Consider the following 21,477-nt stretch of genomic DNA (forward strand, 5'->3'; position numbering starts at 1 on the left):
CTACAAAGGCCATTAAACAGAAGAATGAAAGGCCTGCACCTCTGTCTGACCCTTTTGTTCTCCCTGTAGGAAATATGGGGGATGTGGATGCTTCCACTGGAGGATGGAGTTTAGTTTCTAGGATTTATTTGTTTAATTAACTGTTTTATTTTCCTCTTTTCTTCCCAGGCCAAGCTGTTCAGTCACTCCAATCCACTGCCCACATCGGTCCCTCTGATGGAAGGGACTCTACAGATCAAGTTCTTCTCAGAGTCACACCCCATGCAACTACACTGCAGCAGGATTGCACACAATGCCAGTCAGAGAATGATTTGTTCCCAAGTGCCAAATACTGTGTTATTGTCGTCATCATTAGACACAGCTATCTATTCGTAGAGGAGAATGCTGGTGTAGGGGGAGGCAAAATGCGGAGAGAGGGCTAAAACAAAACTGCATCCAGCCCCAAATCCCTGGGTTCAGGGGTCCAAATATTTTATGCCTTCCCAGACAGGGTTTCCGTCTCAATATAGTTTTCTGATATTATCATTTGCCAAGTATATTACAACATGCTCTTCATGGAGCTTCAGAACTTCTGGATAGTGTCATCCTAACTTCACCCACATAATAAACCTTACTAATATTTTCCTTCCCTTGCCTCAGTTCCACCATCTGTAATATGGGGATAATGGTATGGAAAGTGCTTTGAGATCTGCTGATGAAAAGCACCATGTAAGAGTTAAGTATTATCATTATTGTCTTGCTTCTGCCAGTCTCAGCCTCTGGGAGGTTCATTTTCTTTTTCATTGCTGTCTGCCCTATGTACTTGCAACTGCTTATTGATTGAATAGGAGGCAGGATTTGTCCACTGGCTGGAATCCCAATTCAGTAATCACTTACAAAAAACCCAGACATATGCTTAAAGTTAAACACATGCATAAGTGCTTTGTTGAATCAGGACCTAGAGCAGGAGACTGAGAAAAAAGGCTCCTAGATTCTACTCTTGGTGCTGTCACTGACTCTCTTTGTGACTCTGGGTATATCTCAAGCTCGATGGGCCTCAGTCTTCCCAATCTGTAAAATGGGGATAATGATACTTCCCTACCTCACAGGGTGAGGAGGCTGCATTGACATTTGTAATGTTGTTCCAGATTCGTGGAGGAAAGGTTTGTATTATATCATCCTCCTCTTTGGCTGTGCCAGAACTTGAAATCAGAGAGCAAGAATGGCTGTGATTTCAAATCAGATCCCCATGTATTCCATAATGTCTGTTATGACTGGACCAGGCACCACCATATGGAAGGTGTAACAGCTTTGGCTAGTTTTAAGGGTCTTGTCGGTAATCACAAGTTTGGGAAAAAGTAAGAGATGGGCTCAAAGCAAAACCCTAGTTCTGAACCTCCTTGAGCTTTAGAAAAATTCAGATCTGAACCTGGCTGCCAACTTTGTAGCTTGGGACTAGCTCCAAGAAAAATCCTATAATAGAATAGCCTGGGCATTCTGAATGGACAAGGAGGGAGGGAGAAGAGTACAAGGGAAAAAATGTTGAGGAAGGAAGAGAAAAGAAGTGAGCAGAGAAAGAAACAGGAAGCAAAGCCGCAGAAAAAATTGAGGTTATTTTGCCTCATGTCTGTCCCAACCAGCTCATTTCAAAAGAGGAGCCATGCATCCACAAAAATCTTCCTATTATATTCATTTCCCTTCCTTCCCAAGTGTGTTGCAGTGCTGCTGGCTTTATGCTTATACTGCACTTGTCAAGAAAGACACACGTTCTCTGTGTGACTATCCAGTCCTTGGATGAGACTTGGGTGAAAGGGATAGATACCACTGAAATGCATGAGAAAACAGTGGTAAATGTTGCCTCACTTCATTCCCAAGATGACAGCTCCTTACCCAGCAGGCGTGGGTTCCCTAGGGGCACATCAGGCAACTCCAGCCGAGGACTCTTTCCACCTGCCACAACTGGTCACATCTGCTTCTCCACTGCCAGAACACTGACTGTCTCGGAGTGATGAACGTTTCATTGTGAGGGCTGCATGGGTGCTACCAGGAACAGGCTGAAATAACCTTGATAGTGCTGCCCCACAATGGACAGCTAGTAGAAATCCGCACTGCTTCTAAACATTACATTTAGGAACCCTGTGCACTGCAGTGGCTACAGGTGCTACAATTTCTGTCAATGGCCCCTTTCTAGTCCACCAAGCTCTCTCTAGGTAGGGAAATTGAGCTTGAAACTGCTGGAACAGTTCATTGATTTTCATTGTCCAAGCTGACAGGAATGCAAGAAAACTCACTTCACTCTGCTCACGTGTCGTACCCGTTGTCGGCCCCGACCTTTTCTGTCTTATCTATTTAGATTCTACGCTCTTCATGGCAGGGATTGTCTGCTGCTCTATTTGTACAGAACCTAACACAATGGGATCCTGTCCTAGACTGGTTCTTAGGCAATACCACACAAAATGAAAATGAAATTGGATTTTAAGTTTCTCTCTCTTTTAACATATTTAAGGTGTTAGCCACATAGGTTAAAATTGTTTATCTACAACAAAAAACATGTTTTATTTAGTGTCCCTTTATGGCTGCAACTTTAACATCAGGGCTTCCTGCATCCAGGTTATTTTCCCCACCTGGGCTGCGTAAGGGGAGGGCAGCAGAGCAGCAGCTCCTGATGCTCGCCTCACAGCACATTCAAGGTGGGGAAAGTGACCTGGATGTACGGAGTGCTTGGTGTTGCTACTCGCTCCCTTCCTTACAGGCCCCTAAGGGGGTGCAGAGGAATGTTGGGATGTGTGTGTGAGCAGTATCCATATATCAGCCAGGTGCAACTCTAGCTTTTTTGCTGCCCCAAGCACAGCAGTCAGGCAGCCTTTGGCGGCTTGCCTGTGGGAGGTCTGCTGGTCCTGCAGCTTCGGCGTATCTGCCACTGAATTGCCGCCGAATCCGCAGGACTGGCGGACCTCTCGCAGGCAAGCCACCGACGGCTGCCTGACTGCTGCCCTCGCAGGGACCAACACGGCGCCTCCTGCAGCCTGCCGCCCCAGGCACACACTTGGAGCGCTGGTGCCTGGAGCTGCCACTGTTATCAGCACTGCTACCCCCCTCCCACCAGAAGAAAGCAGAGAGTAATCCGGCATCCCACCCACACGGCACTCCCCTGCCAGCCAGGAGCAGTTTGACTCTACACCAGCAGAGTGCACCTTTGCGCTGCCACACAGTGCCCCCTTGACCATGACTCCCCTGGGCAGTTGGCTGGATGATTCACCCCTAAGGCTGGCCTTGCTCATGCCCATTTACTCTCCACTATATCTCTATCATGGGCTACACATTCACACCACCCACCACTCACTCTTCCTGGCCCACAGACTATCCTCTAGTTCACCTGCCCGTTATTGCCAATATAGCTCACCTTTCACCTTTTGCATAAGAACCAGACTTGAGCCTGCCCACACTGTTTCTGGTGCCAGTCAAGATGATATAGAGCTCCCCCTTGTGGTTCATCTATATATAGCAAGTTACAGGGTATTAAAAAGAACATGAGTCCTTGTGGCATCTTAGAGACTAAAACATTTATTCTTATGCACTGTTCTTTGCATTTGTTAACACAACTGGTTCTAGTTCTGTGTGTCACACAGACACACATACCTACCTCACACTGCAGTTCTCTCCACGGAAACCTAATAGGTTTATGAAGTATACCTAATAGGAGCACAGCTCTTCCGGAAATTCTGGTCATAGGAGCATAGCTAGGGAACAGTTTTGGTTTAGAGCTACATGTGTAAAACATGTTGTGAGCTTTGGGGCACCCTTGTAGCTAGCCTATACTTTTAAAATTCAGTCAATAAGGAGGTATCTCTTAAAAGTCAGTCCACAAATAATCAAGATACCACAGGATTGTGAAATTATACTAAATAATATTTTCTAGATTTTCATTCTTTTTCTGCAATATTGTGTTGGGAACTTGAGACAAATGCAAAGATCCTGCCTCTGTTTTTACTTTGCTTACTCAGGCAAAATTTGACAAGTAAAGACTGATTACAAATTGCAGAATGCCTATTGAATCTTATCCAGGGGTTTTAACTTAATGTCCCAGTATAAGTTAATTTGGACAGCTTTTCTACAATCTTAACACGTGGGTGAGAGTTAGTAAACAAAATTTGAGAATGATGCAGCTTGTTAGAAAGAGTAACCTAACTCTTCTGTATGATCATAGATGGTTACCAAGGAAACTTCCTCTTCCTTCGGTAAAGTTAAAGAAGCTACAGTATTTTCCTTGGAGAAGCTGTCAGGTGCATGGATCCCACTACTAGAACATTTGAAAGAGTATGTGGAGTCTCTATAGGATGACCAGAAGTCCAGATTTTATAGGGACAGTCCCGATTTTTGGGTCTTTTTCTTATATAGGCTCCTATTACCCCCACCCCCCCCGTCCTGATTTTTTTCACACTTGCTGTCTGGTCACCCTAAGTCTCTACTACACAGAGTAATCAAAGGCAAGAAGAAATTTCTGGACAATTTCCTCCCTAACTTTGGTCTTCACTACTTCCTCCTAACCATGATGAAAGGCAGCCAGGTAGAACTCACAGCCAGCAACTCCCCAAACTGCCAAATCAGCCTTTTCAGAAGCCACTTTCAAATCCTGCCAATTATGTCCTAATGAAGTTTAATGTTTGCTACTGTTTATTATTAACAAAAATAATTAGTTCCTTTATTTGGACCCCAAAATGTGCTAACGGCTTTGTGGTCAAATATGAGGGCAAGGTCCCTGCCCCCAGGAAGTTACAATCTCATTAGTAATATTTTAGTGGAGGATGGGGGAAGGGATGTGGTGTGCAGCAAACGACTAAGCAGTTAGGTTCAGCAGGATTCTGAGTATTACCACCGGTTTCACTATAAGTTTTTGGAGAGGGTGATTAGGCCTCATTGAAGAAATGTTTTGTGGGGGAACTTACTTGACCAAGGAAAAGGTGGAAGCCAGGCCAGAGAGGGGTTCCAGGAATGGGGCAGCCATAGAGGCAGGTGCAAAGAGGAGAGTGGTGGGAGGGCAGCAGCTAGCTATGGGAGCAGTGAATGGCTGCAGGGAGCAGGCTGCTAGGCAGGCACTATCTGGGCAGGAGGCCAGGAGCAGGTGTCTGGCTGTGAAGTGGAGGTCAGGGGCGGGATTGGTGAGAGGCTGGGGAGGATTTTCATGACACCATTTTGGCTAAACTGAGGGGCCAAAGGTGACAGGACTTTCCTGACTGGCCACTGCCCCGCATGGACCTGGCTGGGTCTGTGTGCAGAGGCACTCGCCGGGCCCCCTGGCTGCCCATCCACTGCGCGAGAGCCGAGACGAAGGGGGGCTAGCGGGGGCAGCGCGGTGGGAGCCCCGAGGCAAGTGGAGGGAGGCTCAAGGAACCTTCTCAGCCACGAGGTGGCAGCACGACGCTCTGGCCCCAGCCGCGCCGTCCTCTATGGTCGCTGCGGGGAGACAGGCACTGGAATGGGACGCTCCAGCCTTTCTCTCTATGGTAAGAAACCTCATCACAGGGCGCCGGCGTCGCAGGTGCTGGTTGGGTGGCCGCGAGTTCGGGTGGGAGGTGCAGGAGCGGCGCCCAGGTAAGAGATGCGGGGCCTCGAGGGGGTGGGGTCTCGGGGCGGGCGCGGGGTCAGCGCCAGGTGCCTGCTGGGGTGTTAACTGGTGCGGAAGAGGGGAGCTGGCGCCGCGGCCGGGCGCTGAGGGGGCCCCCGGGGACCCGGGTGGGGCGCTCAGCCGGTTTCCGGGGTGGTACAGGCTGTCCAGGGTCCCGTGCCCTCCATGTCTCTTGGGCAGAGCCCACCACCCTGCTGTTGATCCCGCCCCCAGATCCCAGTAACTGGCCTGGCCCTGGCTGGTCAGTTTCTCCGCACAGTTGGCAGCGCCCTGCGTAGTCGGTGTCACGCCCTCCCCCCCTTCCCCCTTCTTTGTGTGAACCTTTCACCCAGCCAGAGGGGAGAGCAGCATTTTTTAACAATTAGGAAAATATGATTATCAAACCCAGAGAAGTGGCTGGGGGACCCAGGGTAGGTGTACCTTGAAAGTGTTTAAGATCACTTTTAAAAATCAGCTTGATTTCAAGATGACCCTTTTAATCTGTGACAATGCAGGAAACCCCAGATCTTGATATTAGAAAATTTAAGTAATGGGAAAATGGATTGCACGTTTGCTTTACTTCCACTCACACAGCTCTGTCATGTTTCTGTTGTTGTTTCTTCAGGGCCATACACGTGTGTTGTATTTCATCTTTCACTTTTTTCAAGTTTCTCTGCCTTAAAGTGTTTACACTCTAAGGCAGGGGTGGGCAAACTGCGGCCCGGGGGCCACATCTGGTCCTTCAGATATTTTAATCCGGCCCTTGAGCTCCCACTGGAGAGCGGGGTCGGGGCTTGCCCCGCTCTGCATGTGCTGCAGCTCTCTGTGGTTCCCGGAAGCAGTGGTATGTCCCCCTTCCAGCTCCTACGGGTAGGTGCAGCCAGTGGGTTCCATATGCTGCTCCTGCCCCAAGTGCCAGCTCTGCAGCTCCCATTGGCCAGGAACCGCAGCCAATGGGAGCTACAGGGGCAGCACCTGCGGACAAGGCAGCGTGCAGAGCTGCCTGGCCGTGCCTCCCCATGGGAGCGGAGGGGAGACATGCTGCTGCTTATGGTTGTTGCTTGAAGTAAGCACCACCTGAAGCCTGCACCCATGGTCCCTTCCTATTCCACAACCCCCTGCCCTAACCCTGATCCCCCTCCTGCCCTTTGAGCCCCTTGGTGCCAGCCTAGAGCACCCTCCTGCACCCCCAACCCCTCATCCCCAGCCCAGAGCCTGAATCCCCAAATGGAGCCCTCCCCCCGACACCCTAACCCCCTCCCTCAGTCCAGACCCTCCCACAACCTGAACTCATTTCTGGCCCCACCCCAGAGCCCTCACCCCCTCCTGCACTCCAACCCCCAATTTTGTGAGCATTCATGGCTCGCCATACAATTTTCATACCCAGATGTGGCCCTTGGGCCAACAAGTTTGCCCACCCCGATCTAAGGCCTCAGTCTTGGAATGAGCTCCAAGTGGGTCGACTTTCTTTCCCATAGGATGTGTATTGCAGGATACATTGTCCTAGTCCCATCAACCTGTACAAAGTCCAATTGATTTAATTGGGATGCTGTATAGGTGGAGAGAGATATGGTACTGGATTCTGAGGCAGAACTGTGGCCTTGGAAAAATAGTATCTCACTGCATATCAGAACATGATATGATTACTAGAGGCTTCTTATTGCTGAAACTACTTTATATGCCACTGTTTGAATATATGCACTGTAAAAATGATAAACAAAAGAAATAGTATTTTTCAATTCACTTCATACAAGTACTGTAGTGCAATCTCTTTATCTTGAAAGTGTAACTTACAAATGCAGATTATTTTTTTTTTTTTTTTGGTTACATAACTGCACTCAGAAACAAAACTATGTAAAACTTTAGAGCTACAAGTCCACTCAGTCCTACTTATTCTGCCATCGCTAAGACGAACAAGTTTGTTTACATTGATGGGAGATACTGCTGCCTTCGTCTTATTTACAATGTCACCTGAAAATGAGAACAGGCGATTGCATGACACTTTTGTAGCCGGGATTGCAAGGTGTTTACATGCCAGATATGCTAAACATCTGCTCACCCCTTCATGCTTCGGCCACCATTCCAGAGAACATGCTGATGATGCCCGTTAAAAAAATAATGCATCAATTAAATTTGTGATTGTACTCCTGGGGGGAAGGAATTGTATGTCTTCTGCTGTGTTTTACTTGCATTCTGCATATATTTCATGTTATAGCAGTCTCGGATGATGACCCAGCATATGTTCATTTTAAGAACACTTTCACAGCAGATTTGACAAAACGCAAAGAAGGTACTGATGTGAGATTTCTAAAAATAGCTACAGCACTCGACACAAGGTTTAAGAATCTGAAGTGCCATCCAAAATCTGAGAGGGACAAGGTGTGGAACTTATTTTTTAGAAGTCGTAAAAGAGCAACATTCTGATGCAGAAACTACAGAACGCAAACTGTCAAAAAAAAAAAAGCCCAACTCAACCTTCTGCTGGTGGCATCTGACTTAGATGATGAAAATGAACATGCATCAGTCCGTACTGCTTTGGATCGTTATCAAGTAGAACCCATCATCAGCATGGAAGCATGTCCTCTAGGATGGTGGTTGAAGCATGAAGGGACATGTGAATCTTTAGCACAACTGGCACGTAAATATCTTGCAATGCCGGCTACTACGGTGCCATGCGAATCCTTTTCTCACTTTCAGGTGACATTGTAAACAAGAAGCGGGCAGCATTATCTCCTGCAAATTGTAACCAACCTTGTTTGTCTGAGTGATTGGCTGACCAAAAAGTAGGACTGAGTGGATTTGTTGGCTCTAAAGTTTTACATTTGTTTTATTTTTGAATGTGTTTTTTTCATAATTCTACATTTGAATGCGTTTTTTTTCATAATTCTACATTTGTAAGTTCAGCTTTCATGATAAAGAGATTGCACTACAGTACTTTGAGGTGAATTGAAAAATACTTTTTTTGTTTTTTTTACAGTGCAGATATTTGTAATAAAAAATAAATATCAAGTGAGCACTGTACACTTTGTATTCTGTGTTGTAATTGAAATTAATATATTTGAAAATGTAGTAAACATCCAAAAATATTTAAAATAAATGGTATTCTATTGCTTAACAGCGCAATTAATCACGATTAATTGTTTAGACACTTGACAGCCCTAATTCTTATTTCTGATCCTAATGGTGTTTTTTTGTTTCCAGAGTATTCCTATGCATATTCAACTTATATAAAGAAATGACCACACAGGTAAACACACAGGAATATTTAAACTAATCTCTCTAGTTTGATATGTGACCATTTTTATAACATGGATGTTTTTTCATTTCAGTACAGTATTCTCTTCAAGCAAGAACAAGGTGAGGCGATACTAACATGGTATTGTGCTGTTAATTTTTCTTACCTAAAATCTTTATTTCCTTGGATGATTTAAAATGAGTACTAACAGATAGATTTGTGAAATGTTGCATTCTCATTAAATCTAAATCTGAGTGGGTTTTACGGTATTTTTAGCTGCAGTGATCATGGTAAATAAAATTGGATTTAATGCTGCATAGGTATGATCCAAAGCACTCCAAAGTCAACAAAAGGACTCCTATTGACTTCAGTGGGCTTTAGATCAGGCCCTATGAGAACCTTCCCAATCCCTGTTACTTTTTTGTAGACTGGTTCAGGTGTACTTGAGAATGCATGGATTCATAGGCAAGCCCATGATCCATTAGGCTGTTTGCTGTGACCACGGCTCCCTGGATTCTGTGGTTCTATAGCATGTGCCACAGAATCTTGCAGCAGAATCCCATGCTTTCACGAGTGACAATATTCCCAACTGCAGATATCATGAGCTTCCTCCCTGACAACTTTTCCATTGTAGTTATGAATTGTCAATACAAACGTCTGTATCACATTTGATTTACTGAGCTCCTAGATTTCTAACACAATGAATACTATACTATACTGATTTTTCATTTTTGAATCTGATTGCTTTTGTTAAATTTCCCTGTTTTTGTTTTGTAAACTACCTGAACCTGACACAGAATTTCAAAGTCTGTTGGACTGAAATGTTACAGTAACCAGTGGTGGATTAATAAATTTGGCGCTCCTAGGCCCTCAAAAAATTGTTCCCTCCCGCCACCCAGCTCACCTCTGCTCCCCTGCAGTAAGCCTGGGAGGAAGGGGGGAAAAGGAGAGCTGTGGTGTGCTCAGGGAATGGCAGCAGTGGAGTAGAGGTGAGCTGGGGCAGGGAGCAGTTCCCTGCATCCCCCCACATCCCCAAGAGTCACTCCCTGCGCCCGCTGGCCCCAGCTCACCTTTGCTCCGATCGTGCCACTACTTGCTTCTCCCTCCCTCCCTCCCAGCACTTTTGCACAGCGAGCCTGGGAGGGAGCGGGGAGAAGGGGAGTTGTGGCATGCTCTGGGGATGGCAGCGAAGATGAGCTGGGGCAGGGAGCGGTTCCCGGCCCCCTCGGGTTACTCCCTGCGCCTGTGGGCCCCAGCTCACCTTTGCTCTGCCTTCTCCAAGCGCACCGCGACTCGCTTCTTCCTCCCTTCCAGCGCTTTCGCGCGGCAAGCCTGGGAGGGAGCTGTAAGGAGGGAAGAACGGCGTGCCTGGGGGAGGAAGTGGGCTGGGGATTTGAGGAAGAGGAGGAGTTGGGGAGGGGTCGCAAGCAAATTAGCTGCCCTAGGTCTAGGCCTTGTTGGCCTAGGTGATAATACGCCGCTGACAATCACCAGAAGTTTTGCTGCAGAATTTAGGTCCAGCTGGCTACATGGTTCACATGGCCTTGACCAGGACTTGCATTGTGCTATGGGTAGAGTCTAACATGGCTGCTGCTGTCAGATACCATGCTTGCTAGCTTCATTTTGTTCTTTCTATTATGTATATGTTTTCAGTATGACATGAGAATTGTAGGGGAGAGGGGAAGGTACTGTTAGCTGATTCCACACATTATTAGTGCTTTCTCCTGCTTACAGCAGGAAGTAAGAACAAGCAGCTGCTGTGGGTAAATACATCTGCTTGATTCCAAGAAACACCATTGTTTTCTCTCTAATATGTGTGCTCTCTTCTAGCACATGATGATGCCATCTGGTCCGTTGCATGGGGAAAGAATAAAAGAGATGGTTCTGAAACCGTAATCTCTGGATCTTTAGATGATCTAGTGAAGGTCTGGAAATGGTAAGTGAGGGGTTCAGTAAACATTGGTTAAACTGATTAACAATTGGAAATACAATGTAAAGTAGCACAGAAATATAGTATTCTTTCCTTTCTCTAGCCCCCAGAACATCAGTAGCTGTGCACTGCACAGTAAGTAGCAGAGCACTTCGCTTTGCTGAAATGGGGGCTAGGGCTGGGGAAACAAGCTGGAAAAAAAGGGTGTAGTAGTGCTATGCACAAACTGTCTGCTTTTACTCTTCACGTGCAGTCAGTTCTCCCCTTTTGCTGTGCAAAAGGTAAGAAATGCTTTTTTTTAAAAAAAAAAAAGAAGGTGGGGGGAAGCTGGAGGTGGGTGCAATACCTGAAATTACTCTTAATTAGTTTGTTTTTGTTTGTGTTTTTAACAAAAGGACTGATGAAAAATTAGATCTACAGTGGACTTTAGAGGGCCATCAGCTGGGTGTGGTATCAGTAGATATCAGCCACACAGGTACCATTGCAGCATCCAGTTCCCTAGATGCTCATATTCGTCTTTGGGATTTAGAAACTGGCAAACAGATCAAGTCCATAGATGCTGGTCCTGGTAAGATCTTGGTGCTAAATTGGTTATTTGTAATCTCTGCAATGTGTGTATTTGTACAGTACAGTAGAGAATAAACATACTAGCTGGGAGTGAATAGCTTTTTTTTATAGTGTCACAACGGTCTCCTTCCTTTTGCAAAATAAGGATATGAGATTAACAGGCATTCACTTGCATATACTTTACCAATGCACGCTATACTGGTATAAACCAGTGTTAAACTGATGTGTCTCTGTTTGGGGTTGCACTGATAACAATCTATTTAAAAACTGATTTTAGTTAAACTAGTGCAACTTCTAGGTGTTGACAAGGCTTTCATGTAATCCAGCTGGCTTTATTCACTGTCTCGATTGTGACTATTTTTTGTTGAGGATGCATAAGGCAGAATCGAATCCAGTTATCTCATAGGTGTAGTGATCAGAAAGTCTAGTGGGTGGCAACAAAACCCTACTCAAATATACAGTGATGGCTGAGACTTGCCTATTAAGAAGGTCCCAGGTTTGCTGTAGGTGCACTTTGAAACTCAGTACTGTACAGAGGGTGCTTGTTTATGGAATGCATGGCTATGTCCGAAGGTGCAAATCAGGAAGGAAAAAAAAAAGGCTTACGTCTAGATAAGCCTTGACAAGCACTGAATTCCAATTTGGAGGGCATGAGATCTTAACCAAAGGATTTAAATATTATAATAAGGAATGTTGGTAGATCAACCTTGTAGGGTTGGAGAATGAATGACTAAGCACATATATAATAAATCTGTGAGGCACACAGCACCAGGCTAAGTAGATAACTGTAAGAAGTCACCATGTAATTCTATTCCAGTGAATAATGATCTGCTCTGCCCTCTTTCCTTCTATCTGTAAGTGCTTTCTGTCTCTGTTGCTGGGCCAGCTCTCCAGTGCTGCTACTGACAAAGGCAACAGTTCTTCTAATGGTTTTCAAGCAAATAAGAGGATTTTTTTTTTTAATATTTTTTTTGAAAGGCAACGATAGCTAATGCCATTTAACACTATTAATGTGCTGCTGTTCTAGGAGGATGCTCTAAACTAAGATCTTCCTGGAAAATGTCATCTGTGATTAAGCTGAAAAACCAGCCCCTTAAGTATTTATTCTGTCAGCTTTTGTTAGCTTGGTGTGAATTTAACTTTTGTGGCTGAAGTGCAGGGGAATAAACTATCTGTGAACAGGTATATGTGGAATTAACATTGTTGGCTAAAAACTATAAACAGGATTAAATATACCAAATATTTTTTCTTTTTTGTACAGTTGATGCCTGGTCATTGGCTTTTTCACCAGATTCCCAGTATCTTGCAACAGGAAGTCATGTGGGAAAAGTGAACATTTTTGGTGTTGAAACCGGAAAAAAGGAATATTCTCTGGACACTAGAGGGAAATTCATCCTTAGCATTGCATATGTAAGAATTTAACTGATATTCTCTTCTGTTAAAGTATCATCCTTGTAATCTGCTGTAAATCACTCATTTTCTGATGCTGTATTCACAGCGTTAACAGGAACCCTTATTTAAAAAGCAACAACACAGACCTCCTACCTACCCATCATCCACTTCTAGGCAATAACCTCCTAAAGAAGGCACTTTACTTCTGCTTATAATTGCTATTGGCCTTTCCTGTATATATAATGGTCCTTTGTTCCAACTTAACTGATGAATTGGACCAGCCTTAAAGGTAATACAAGCTCTCTATAATGCTCTTGCTCTTCCAGCAAGGATATCAGACCATTACAGATACCAATTAAATCTCTGAATTCCCCTTTAGGAGGTAACTTTGTTGATGGTGAAACTGAGGCATAATAAGTTTGAATAACTTTGCCTAGATGAGACAGAAAATTATTGAAAAGCGCATACTCTGTACTGTAAATTATTACAATAGAAAATCCCCCATTGTTGTACATCAGAATGAATAATGCATCTAGTAAAAGAATCAGGCAGATAGTTTTCAAACTGCATGATGTCCTTAATGTCTATCTGGAAAAGTCACTCCTGCTCTTGCTCATGTGCTGTTTATGAATTTCAGTCTTAGAGCTTCAGATTTTTCTGAGCCCACCATACTAAATATCTTGCATGGCAGATTGTTTTGATGTCATCTTGTCTCTTTTCACCTTCCCCATTCTCCCAATACAAAATAAGAGTAATTATAAAATGTGTAACACATATATTGTTACAGAGTCCAGATGGAAAATATTTAGCCAGTGGAGCAATAGATGGCATCATCAATATTTTTGATATTGCAACTGGAAAACTTCTGCATACGCTAGAAGGTAAGTCTTGGAATGTTTGCAGTGTGTAAGTTATAGCTTTAGTACTGATTAAAATGTTAGTTAAGAAACACTTTAATATTGTATGATGGGTTGCAGTGTCAGGTTAGTTTGTCCATCCTGAATGTTCACTTACAAGCTTATACTGATGGCCAGGTTTTCAAGACAGTCCACCTATATCTGTGCTCTGATTTAGCCACCATCATTTTTATGGTTCTAAATGCTGAAGTATGAGTGGGACCCAATTGTAAATCTTCAACATGCACCATGGATGTGTCTTAGAAAGCATATTCAGTAATACTTAACTGGATTCTTCCTAACAAATCAGTTTAACTTTCCCCAGTGCTAGCAAATAAAGCTGGTCTGTCAGTGCTGCCTAACTCCTTCTCTCCCTCTGCCCCCATTGTATTGATATTAAAAAGTTAGTTCCCATGGGTAGAAGAGAGATGCAACATTCTATAACAAGAGGGAAGGTGTTCCAACTCTAACAGGGATGAAGAGACTCTCTTAAGTAGTTTATGCAACCCCCTTTTTAATGTAATCTTAGAAACTATGTGAAAGACGAAAGATAAATCACACACAGGGCATGATATGACTTCTGATACCATGGTGCTGATTTTTTTTTCTGTAGTTCTTCTAAGAAAGAACCATAGCTGTAAAAACATGGTAATCCTGTGTGGACATGAATATGCTCTGCCATGAGGGACATGAGTGTTCAGGAACCTTCCAGATTCCTGATGCACTTACACTGACTGTATTCAGAAGAGTTTTGGGGGGCAAGGGTGGAAGTAGCCTAAGAATGAGGAGCTTAACAATTGTTCAAATATTTAAACTGAAGAGTATCTCCTTGCTTTTTTTGAGGAAAGATATTATTCTGACTTAAACCCTCTCTCATAATTCTTCTTACCAATGATAGAGTATTTACAGATCAACCATGCCTATTCTGAATTTCAGGCCATGCAATGCCAATTCGCTCATTGACGTTTTCTCCTGATTCCCAACTACTCGTTACTGCTTCAGACGATGGATATATCAAAATCTATGATGTGTAAGTTGTTTTACAAGACGTGATATAAAACTAATATTCTAAGAGGCTGTAGTGTCCCAGTACAAACTACTCCTCTGGGAATTCTGCACTACTGCACATATGTAATGAGCCCCGCAGATTTCTAATTTTTCGCACAGAAAAAAGCTTCTGCCAAATTTGCTGCAGTGCTGCCCTTTGTCCATCAGAGGGCGCTGTGGCGATAGAACAAAGTTGCAGCTCGCTGCAGCGAGAGGTGATCCAGGGTCTGCATGGAGTAAGCTTCCTAACAATCTCTCCCTTGCCCTCCCTCTCCCCCAAAAAGAAAAAAGTTCCAAACTTTTCCCACCAATACTCAATGGTCTTCCAAGTTCACACCCAGGCTCCTTCCCAGCAATTTACTTCCCTCTCCCTCAGCCCCTCCATTACCCCGACTCCCCCAAGCCTTTGCTCTGATTCTGAGGGGGGTGGGAAATATGGTACTGTATTGTAGTTTAAATGAATTATTACTCAGAGTTCTGTTTCAATATGCCAAGTAAGGAATCTGTTTGTCAAAAAACTTTTTTTTTGTTGTCTATATTGTTTTAGACATACTTGCTGACAGGTATTTTGAAATAACTGACCAAAAATAATTGAAACAGGTATAATTATATTGTGTTATTTTGACAAATAAAATACAGAATTTTGCAGAATGTTAAAATATTGTGCACAGAATTTTTAATTTTTTGGCGCAGAATTCCACCAGGAGTAAGAAACCAAGCATTCAGGTGTATGGAATTATCTTGAACAGTGTAGTTGAATTAACTATTTATTTTTTAAAAATCTGTAAAATGCTAAATCCTGTGAACTTGGACTCTTTTAAAAGGGTACAAGTGTGGATGGCAGATCAGGCTCAGAAAACTGATGCCTGCTAGCCATATCTGGTAGTTCAGTATACCTACCAGCCTCATTTTTATCCTTTTTTTTTTTTTGGTCCACCTTTAGAATTTCTGCTTCATGCCTAAGATATGCTGCCTCATTCATTGTCTTTGTCTTCACACTCCACTTAAGCCCTTGGCTTTCTCCCTATAGTCTATCGCTCTCCTGACTCTCTGTGCCAATATCTTCTTCCTCCTGCTATCTGGGCTTTCTTTGATTCCCACCAGTCTGGTTTCTGTCTTTCCCCTTTGCTGAAACATCTCTCAAAATCACTACCTACTTTTTTCTAGCTAAGTCAAAGGTATTTTATGCTCAAATCCTAGGCCTTGTTAGTTCAAGCATGCTGACTGGAGGAGATGCTGCGTCTCAGATAACCGTGACCTAAGCCCCCAAGAACTTGCCTGAAATTAGCATGTGAAATGTTAATGCAATTCTTTTATTATATGGTGGCTTAACTCTAAACTTTTTGTCTCCCATAGACAACATGCAAACTTGGCAGGCACACTAAGTGGTCATGGATCCTGGGTATTAAATGTGGCATTTTGTCCAGATGACACTCATTTTGTTTCCAGGTATTTAGCATTTTTAATTTCTGTAGATTTTCATGAAGAAACTTAATCTTCCATTTATAAATGAAGGTTGATCACACTACATAGATAACTTAAGAGTGGAACCTAGATAACTTGTATTAATGAGTGAAAGATCTGTTATAAATTACTATGGGCCAGACTGATACCCATACTTACATAGAATAGTGCTTTATACACACCATCTCATTGACATCAGTGGGACTTCTTGTGCAGTTGAGGTACTTCTGCCTGTAAACAAGGGTATCCTAATCTGGCCCTAAATTTCTGTAAAGTAGCAAGTAAGTGAACATGCCTAACTGAAGGCAAAGATACTGATTCTCAAAATGCATGTTAATTAATTTATTTTAACAATTGTAGCTTAGCTTCTCATTATTTAATGGAACAGTGCAGACTACTCAACTGTGCTTTCTTTAGCTAACTAATATGCTTCAGAAAATTGGTGATTTGCTGTGTTTGACATTCTCATTTATTTTATACACTGTTCATATTAAAATAATCGCAAATTGAGGCCAGTGTTTCTAGAACCTGCTGGTAGATCTTCATTTGTTCTGTTGCTTTCCCCCTAATTTTGAGGGTGTGGTGTGTGTGTGTGTTTTTTGTTTTTTTTTTTTTAAATACTGTAGTATCAGATCTTTGGTCTCTTAATTATAGTATAATCAAATTGCTACTAATTCAGATTTGATCTAAAATATTTTCCAGTTCATCTGACAAAAGCGTAAAAGTTTGGGATGCTGGAACAAGGACCTGTGTTCATACCTTCTTTGATCATCAGGATCAGGTATATTAAGAATGTAGAACATGTATAATTCTCAGATCTGGTCATCTTATCGAAATAGATTTACTAATATGAAAACTTCACTTCGGGCTTGTCCAAATGCTTAATTTGCAGCAAGCTGGAGTGTGAACTTGCTGCGCACTAAGTGTCTGTGTGGACCCTGCTGCCATACACCAGAAGATCCCTAGTGTGCTTTAATCTACTCCAGTTTTGAAGCAGGCTAGGGTGGGGTTGATTTACACCCTGTCTTGCTGCAAACTAAGTGTTTTTTTTTTTTTTATAAGCAGGTTCTTACATTTTTTAATTGAAATCCAGGCTCCATTGAAGTCAAAAGCCCACTGAAATCAGTAGGGCCAGGATTTCACCACTAGCTCTTCGGATAGTGCACTAACATTTTAAAGCTCTGATGGTATTTGAGAATCGCTATCCTAGAATCTATTTTTTTCCCCAAGCTCCCAGGCTGACCTTTTCTAAGTACTGTAATACTTTTTACAGCCCCAAACAAGAGGCACAGGGTGGTGAAATGGAATCTCATCATTCTATATCAAATCAATACATCTTTGCTACCCTCCTATTTTGGTTCATAGCAAACGAGGTGAGCGTGCTCTGTATGTAAAGAAAAAATATAGACTGTTAAAGGCAGTGGGTTGGTGTCTTTTTCCCCCCCTAATTATGTAGGAAGAAATTCTGAAAGCTTATTTCTTCTTGAGGTTTTTTCTCAAAAATCAGGATTATCAACTTGTTTGCTGAGAGGCCTTCTTGGAATTGGAGCTCTCACTGAAGCGGTAGCTGCCTTTTGAGACCAGGCTGGAGCTAAATCTTTACCAAACTAACCTCTTTCTTCCCAAACATCTTGGGCATTTGAATTTAAGTGTGTAAAAACAAACCAAAAGAGGAGGGTGTATTTAATTTAAAATAAAATAATTAAAAACAAATAAACCAATCCTCTCTTCCCTATTAGTCAGGTTTCAGTTCCTTGGTAATTTGTGCTGTCAACTCTACTAATTTCCCCATTTTCCAGGGAGTCTTCGAGGATTAACAGGGAGTTCTAATTTTTAAAAAAAGTAAAATAAATGATTCTTTTTCTTTTTGAGAACTGTCTGTATTGATGTCTTGCTCTCAGGAGGCTAACACACAGTCATGCCCTTCCAGGTGTGTGAGAGGAGTGTTAATGAAAAGTGGTGATGCAACTGACAGGCTTCCTAAAATAGACTATTGAAGACAGAGCCTTTTTGGCAATAACAGGCTAATGTGCTATTTTTAATTTTTTATCTTAGACCATGTAACATGACTAGGAATAGTTTATGGACTGACCACACCTCTCTAGGGTTTGCATTAGTATTTAAGTCATTAGTTGGCTGTCTGGGTTTATCTTCTGCTGAAGGTGGCCATCCTTCAGCCTGGGGCAACCTTCCATTTCCTTTCAGCCTTGCATTTCTCATGCTGTTTCCTTTTCCTTTCCTTTCCTGAAATTACTGTAAAACTAGTTTGACTTGGAATGGAATAGGCTAACACAGCTACTGAGAGAACCAAACTTGTTGAAACTGATTCACATTAGAATGATCATTTTGTACAGATCACCTTTCATTCCTTATACATCCAGGCTGTTGGGGAACAAACTGTATATTCAGCTAGCTGGGTGCGGTAGGAAGATTATTGGGTTTTCATAGTATTTGACAATATCAGGGTTCAGAAATGGAAAGTGAGGCTAGTGCCTTTTTCAGACAGATGGCAGTCTCTACTGTTCCTTGGTTATCTCAGCAGCTTTGCATTAGTAGTGGAACTGATATATTTAAACTACCATCCCCACTACTTGGTGACTACTTAAGATGTGAAACAGTGGCATCTTGTTACTCACTTTAATGAGCTATTGTTTGCCCTCTTCTATTTGCAGGTCTGGGGAGTGAAATACAATGGAAATGGTTCCAAAATTGTATCTGTTGGAGACGACCAGGAAATTCATATCTATGACTGTCCAATTTAAATATGCCAAGTCAGACATATTGGTTTATTATGTATGTACAGGTTTTCAGGATTACTGCACTTCTCATATGTTGCCACTTACTTTAAAGATGCTTCTGATTATTTTGTGATAATGCATTTTAACAATGCTGAGCTGAATCTTTGACTATTGCTACAATAGAAAAATCAAAATATACATAAGGTTTCTGTGTATCTTTATCACTTTATGTTTGGCATGAAAGAACTCTTCATTTTTAAATAGAAGTTACTATTGTAGTTATATAACTTCACTGCTTTCTCTTAAGCAGTTTCTGGAACAGTATGTATTTGGAAATACGTACCCATGTGAAGTAACTGCTTACTTAAGCTACCTCCATATTTTTCTCTCCAGAACTATGTAAATAAATTTGAATCTGAAATTGTTGACTGGCTCTGGCTGAGGCTTAATTTAGGAAACATTACTGGCTCTTAAACCATGTCTACGTGTCAGACATGGCAACTGGCATGCTGGTGCTAAATAGCTGTCCTGGTGATGTGAGACAGGGTCATTTAAGTTAAACATACTCTAGCACCTGTGCTCAAGGCACATAGTTCACTAGTCAAGGTGTATCGACTTTAAATTTAACCTCCCCCCCCAACTTAAGTTTAGATTCTCTCTTTATTGGATGTGTATTAGCTGTAAAAGTTTTAACCCATTTCCTAGCCTGATGTCCTGACTGTGAACTGATTCTTGAAGGGTGGGGAATTTGATACATAGGAAAACACTTCCTCAGTGTTCCAGTTTAAAATTCAACTTTTTTTAAAAAAACCTATACAACTAAAGCAAGCTGTAGAGGGGAAGTTTCCTTTCATGTCACTGCTTAGATGACCTGTTTCAGGGAGCTCTTTAAATACAGTCTCATTGTAGGGCATATGGTAGGTAAGCTATTGATGCAGATTGTTTCCGTTTCAAATTTCCCTCCTGCTGTAGGTTTTACTAGAGTTTTTTTCAATTCTACCTCAATGCTGAATAGTTATATACAAAGTATACCATTTCTTGCTTTCTAAGGTTAATGCTACCATTTGCTGCTTTTATAAAATAAAAGCTTAATTTCACTCTTTCCCCTCATATATCCTCTAGACAAGGAGAAGTATGTATGGTCACACTGTGTGTGTTAACTACCAGTTTGAGGAAATACTAATAGAGCATCTCACCTTTAAATGTTTAACCGTTCCAGGCAGTATGTAAGACAATTTAAGCATCCCTGTTAAGTTTTATCATTGACACTAATGCTGTGTCAATCTTTACAGTAAAATAACTTCCATAATTCACATTCTATAAATGTTATTCTTCCCCTCTCTATGTAAAAACCCTATTCCTAGCTCTATTACAGGATTAGGTATAGGTTTTTAACTGTAGCACCTATCTTATGTAGTCTAAGTAGCAGCCTGCTTACAGTTCATGTTATAGGCATAGGCTATCCCAAATGTGTAAGACAGCTACTTTAATTATAAAGTGGGCAACAGTAAAAACTATAGTATACTTCATGTAGTGGTAGACAAGTATTTACAAGCAAGGTATGGCACTCTGGTAATGTTCAAAGGGGACTGAGTTTTTTTGCTCCTCTTCCTACTGTAGGGGGTGGGCAAACTTTTTGGCCTGAGGACTACATCTGGGAATAGAAATTATGTGGTGGGCCATGAATGCTCACAAAATTGGGGTTGTGGTACAGGAAAGGGTGAGGGCAGTGGTTGAGGGTGCAGGTGTGGGACCAGAAATGAGTCCAGGAGGGGGCTCTGGGGTGCAGGTTCCAGGCAGCACTTACCTCAAGTGGCTCTCGGAAGCAGCAGCATGTCCTTTCTCTGGCTCCTATGTGGAGCTGTGGCCAGGTGGCTTTATATGCTGCCCTGTCCACAATCAAGGTCCCTGCAGCTCCCATTGGAGTGCCAGAGGGAGCCATTGGAGCCAGAGTGGGGCTATGCTGCAGATTCTGGGAGCTGTGTGCAATGGCCCTGATCCTGCTCCCTGGATGGAGTGCTAGAGTGGAGCCATGTGGCTGCTTCCAGGAGCTGCATGGTGCAGACCCTGGCCCTGTGCCCTGGAGCGCGACCATGCAGCTGCTTCTGAGAGCCACATGGAGAGGACCCTACCCTGCTCGAGTGCTGGAGCAGGGGAAGCCTGAAACACCGCTTCCCAGTGGGAGCTTGAGGGCCAGTTTGAGACAGTTGGTGGGCTGCATCTGGCCCACAGGCTGTTGTTTGCCCACCTGTCCTACTGCAAGCAAGAGCTGAAGGTTCAAGTCTTTATTCTGCAGGTGGAAGTCTTAAGTAAGATCAGCTCTTTTCTTCTCTGAAGCTATTAATTCCTTTAGTGGAAAAGGCAGGTAAATAGAACACAGTAGGGGATTATTATACAGAAACTAAATCAAATTGTGTACAAAGGGATTGCCTTTTTATACCACACTGCCATATGCTTTTATGTAAACAGCAGCTGTATGGTGACCTCTAGTGCCATCTCAGGTCTTGCTGATTCTCCATACAAATACTCTTGGACAGAGCTGTATACTACTAAAAACACAAGCAGCCCTATCAGCTGCATAAATAAAAACAGCTAGCTACTTCGAACTTCAACCTGCCTGGTGT

The 21,477-nt window shown here is 42.9% G+C and overlaps 1 protein-coding gene across 2 annotated transcripts; it reads left to right on the forward strand.

Annotated features, from left to right (window-relative positions):
- Positions 1-5,486: 5,486 nt before the first annotated feature.
- SKIC8 (SKI8 subunit of superkiller complex) lies at positions 5,487-19,279 on the forward strand. 2 transcript variants are annotated; one of them, XM_032763087.1, is made up of 11 exons: positions 5,487-5,571; positions 8,786-8,831; positions 8,914-8,941; positions 10,650-10,755; positions 11,145-11,317; positions 12,578-12,726; positions 13,496-13,589; positions 14,541-14,634; positions 16,008-16,100; positions 16,818-16,896; positions 18,788-19,279. In XM_032763087.1, the coding sequence occupies exons 2-11, from the start codon at positions 8,820-8,822 to the stop codon at positions 18,875-18,877; spliced, it is 918 nt and encodes a 305-aa protein (XP_032618978.1). In that variant the 5' UTR covers positions 5,487-5,571; positions 8,786-8,819; the 3' UTR covers positions 18,878-19,279. The 2 variants fall into 2 exon arrangements, with proteins under 2 accessions (XP_032618978.1, XP_032618975.1); XM_032763084.2 differs by having other exon boundaries at positions 5,523-5,545.
- Positions 19,280-21,477: the final 2,198 nt, after the last annotated feature.

This window comes from Chelonoidis abingdonii, chromosome 9 (assembly GCF_003597395.2).
Source record: "Chelonoidis abingdonii isolate Lonesome George chromosome 9, CheloAbing_2.0, whole genome shotgun sequence".
Taxonomy (NCBI): Eukaryota; Metazoa; Chordata; order Testudines; family Testudinidae; genus Chelonoidis; species Chelonoidis abingdonii.